The following is a 3195-nucleotide window of genomic DNA, read 5'->3' as shown; positions in this document are numbered from 1 at the left end:
GGGTGTGGTGCTGAGTACCTGAGCCCGGATTTGATCCAGGTCATCCCAACACTGGAGCCGGTGCTCTTACCCGCTGAGCCACCTGGCCGCCCCTAAGCAATTGGGGTTAAGTAACTTGCTCAAGGTTACACAGCCAGGTGTTTCTGGGTGGGTGCTAAGTGTCTGAGCCCGGGATTCGATCTCCAGGTGTTCTCAACACTGGAGCCGGTGCTCTTACTTGCTGTGCTACCTGGCCGCCCCATGCCAATGTCTTATTAACTATCAGCTTAGTAGATTCAATCCACTATTCCAACATGTTGAAATCTTTTGAAATCCTGATTCTCTCATCCATTGTGTTAGCTATGCCTACAAGCTTTGTGTCATCTGCAAATCTGAAAAGACGCCGCCTATGGCTTTATTCAAGTTATTGATTTTTAAAAATTAGTTATATAGTATAGGGCCAAGCATGGATCCCTTAAACTACACCAGGATAGTGGAAAGTGCTAGTATTGGAATCAGAATACTTGGGTTCCAATCCTGGACTTTGGTATAGTTTATGTTACTGTAGACAAATCAGTTAGCATTTCTGGGTCTTAGTTTCTTTCTCTGTCATGAATTCAAATCTAGCCTCAGACACTTACTAGTTGTGTGACCCTGTGCAAGTCACTTAATCCTGTTTGCCTTAGTTCATCATCTATAAAATGAGCTGGTGAAGGAAATGGCAAATCACTCTAGTATCTTTGCCAAGGAAACCCCCAGTGGAGTCACAAAAAGTGGGGCACAATTGAAACAGCAACAAAAAATAAAGGCGTTGGATTAGATTTCAGGCTGCCATCCCCACATCTATAACCGTAATAAGTCACCTGAACAATAGCGCTAACCAAAAGAGTCTGGGAGTGACAGTGATTCTTATCTTTGCTAACAAGTGTGACCTCAGCAAATCGATAGGTTATATAACAAAGCCCCTTCCTCTCATTGGTTTCAAGGCCTTATCTTGCCAAACATAAGACTGTGAACTCACTTGAATATAAGGGTGCTTGTTTCTTTGTCGGTCCCTTCTCATCCTTTCCCTTGTTCAGGTTCCAGTCAGATGCTGATACATCAGAGATATATTGCAAAATAATGACAGCAGGAATAGAATAGGACTTGATCAATTAATAAATGATGTATTTTGGCGGGAGGGGGGGGGATCGCCTAGTAACTGCCTTCTTTAATTAATTTTTGTTTTTCTCTTTTCTTTCTTACCCCTTCTTGTTTTGTTTATTTTTCTCTTTTGTTGTTATTGTTATTTGTTGATGCTTTCCTTGACACTTCCTTTTCCTCCACAGGAATGCAGATCATGCTGTGAAGGGATGATTTGCAATGTGGAAGTGCCCACGAATCACACAAATGCAGTGTTTGCAGTAATACAGGCCCGGAGGTCATCAGGCACCATCCTTTGGACATTCAGTTTACCATTGTTCACTTGTGTTTTTACAGTTCAATTGCTATGATGCCATAGTTTCTAGGAGAATTAGAGACAGTCCCTCCAAGCTCAAGCTTGAAACTGTGAGCAATGAACTTTCTGGTTGGAGATGAACTTTGCACATCATGAAGAATTCCATAAGCACATGTTAGACCACAACACAGAAGTGTGTGGTGTATGGAGCCAAGTGTTTACTAAGCTAAAGTGCCCCATGAAAGGGCATTGAGAAGTATTGAGAAGCCAGGATGGAGGCAAGGATGGAGAACCCAGGGCAAGATCTGGAGGGGATTAATCTACCAGTTTCCTTACCACTACTGGCTGCACTATTCAGTGCTGGAGCATTCTAATGGGTTCCTCTAGTATTTTAAAAATCACAATAGGAGCAGAGGCAGAAGAAAAAACCCTCAGGGTCAAGCCTTTAGCAAGAAGACCATCTGGTCTTCCTTCACCACAAGGAGGTTGGTGAGTCAGACCCTCTCAACTATTTTGATGAAAAATTCAGTTATTAAAAGCATCCCATTTCCTCAGGTGAGAAAGCAATATTCTCATCAAAGGGAAACAGTAAGGAAAAAGGAAAACAGCTTTAGGAAAATGTTCTAGTTTTAATATTCTGAAGTCTGGTCACTAAATGTGGGAAAAATAAAAGCTTTTAAATTATGTAATCTCGGTGTATGTGTATCTTATGTCATTTATGTGATATTATATTCTAGAGTCTAATAGTTATGTTGCAGTGGTTTCTACAGCAAAGAGGAGTTTCTTGCTATTGGTGATTGTCATATCAAGTATACAATTCTTTGACATAATGGTTTTTTTTTTAAGTCCCCCACCTCACCTAAGACTGGAAGGTTTTAGGGTATGGGTACTTAAAAAATTCTAATGTAGACATAAACCTATTTTGAAGTCCTAAGCCCAGAGGACTTGCCTTAGGAAGACTCTTGACAAAGAAACACCCTTAGAAAAAGAAGCTTAAGGAATCCCCAAGATACCACCAGCACAGCAAATGAGAAGTTCCTTCTCCCTTGTAAGGAGTAAGCCACAGACTCAAAAGAACTTCCTCCAAACGGCCCCTATTAGAACTTTCTTCTCTCACTTCTTTGTCAACTTCTCATGGTGGTCGCTTTTCAGAACTCAAGGTGAACATCTTCTCTCCATGTTCAGAAGATGGTTTGCTTCACTGTCATTTAGGATATGTGGGGGCATGACCTCTAAGCAGTCTCTGCTTATGCCTGCAATGCCAGCAGATTGGGTAGTTGAACTTGACTCTACATTGAGCTGGAACCATTTAAAAAATGCCCTGTGGTTTAGAGCAGGGGGAAGGCAAACTACCTCCCCTATTTTTGTATAGCTTGTGGGTTTCTTACAGATATATCTGCTCCCCTCAAATAATATTTTTTTAAACCAAGCTTATGAATTGTACAGAAACAGGCCAAAGCTGCTCCCCCTACCCCTAAATAAGAATTAAAAAAAAATATTTCTTTTAGTTTTTTGAAAAACTAAAGTTGTAAGCTATTGTAGAAACAGGCAACAGACTGGATTTGTCTATTCAGGATGTAGTTTGCCAATCCCTAGTTTAGAGAATTAATCAGCAGACATGTATTGAATACCTATTGTGTGACAAGCATTGTGGTAAACACTAGAGATACAAATACAAAAAACAGTCTCCAACCCTTAAGGAGTTTACATCCTAATGGGGGAGACAACGTGTGTGTATATATATATATATGTGTGTGTGTGTGTGTGTGTGTGTGTGT

General features: G+C 40.7%; 1 protein-coding gene across 12 annotated transcripts in view; it reads left to right on the top strand.

The window, feature by feature from the left end:
• The window catches only part of LYPD6B (LY6/PLAUR domain containing 6B), a 242919-nt gene extending 240813 nt beyond the window's left edge, over positions 1 to 2106 (top strand). For all 12 annotated transcript variants that reach the window (XM_069066715.1, XM_069066714.1, XM_069066717.1 and 9 more), the window contains one exon: positions 1308 to 2106. In XM_069066715.1, the coding sequence (XP_068922816.1) occupies positions 1308 to 1472 (165 nt within the window). In that variant the 3' untranslated portion in view covers positions 1473 to 2106. The remainder of the gene's footprint in view (positions 1 to 1307) is intronic.
• Positions 2107 to 3195: the final 1089 nt, after the last annotated feature.

The sequence above is a fragment of the Petaurus breviceps genome, unplaced genomic scaffold, assembly GCF_028583685.1.
Source record: "Petaurus breviceps papuanus isolate PSGF00001 unplaced genomic scaffold, PetGlider_PUasm1.0 90723, whole genome shotgun sequence".
Taxonomy (NCBI): Eukaryota; Metazoa; Chordata; class Mammalia; order Diprotodontia; family Petauridae; genus Petaurus; species Petaurus breviceps.
This window is presented reverse-complemented; position numbering and strand designations above follow the sequence as displayed.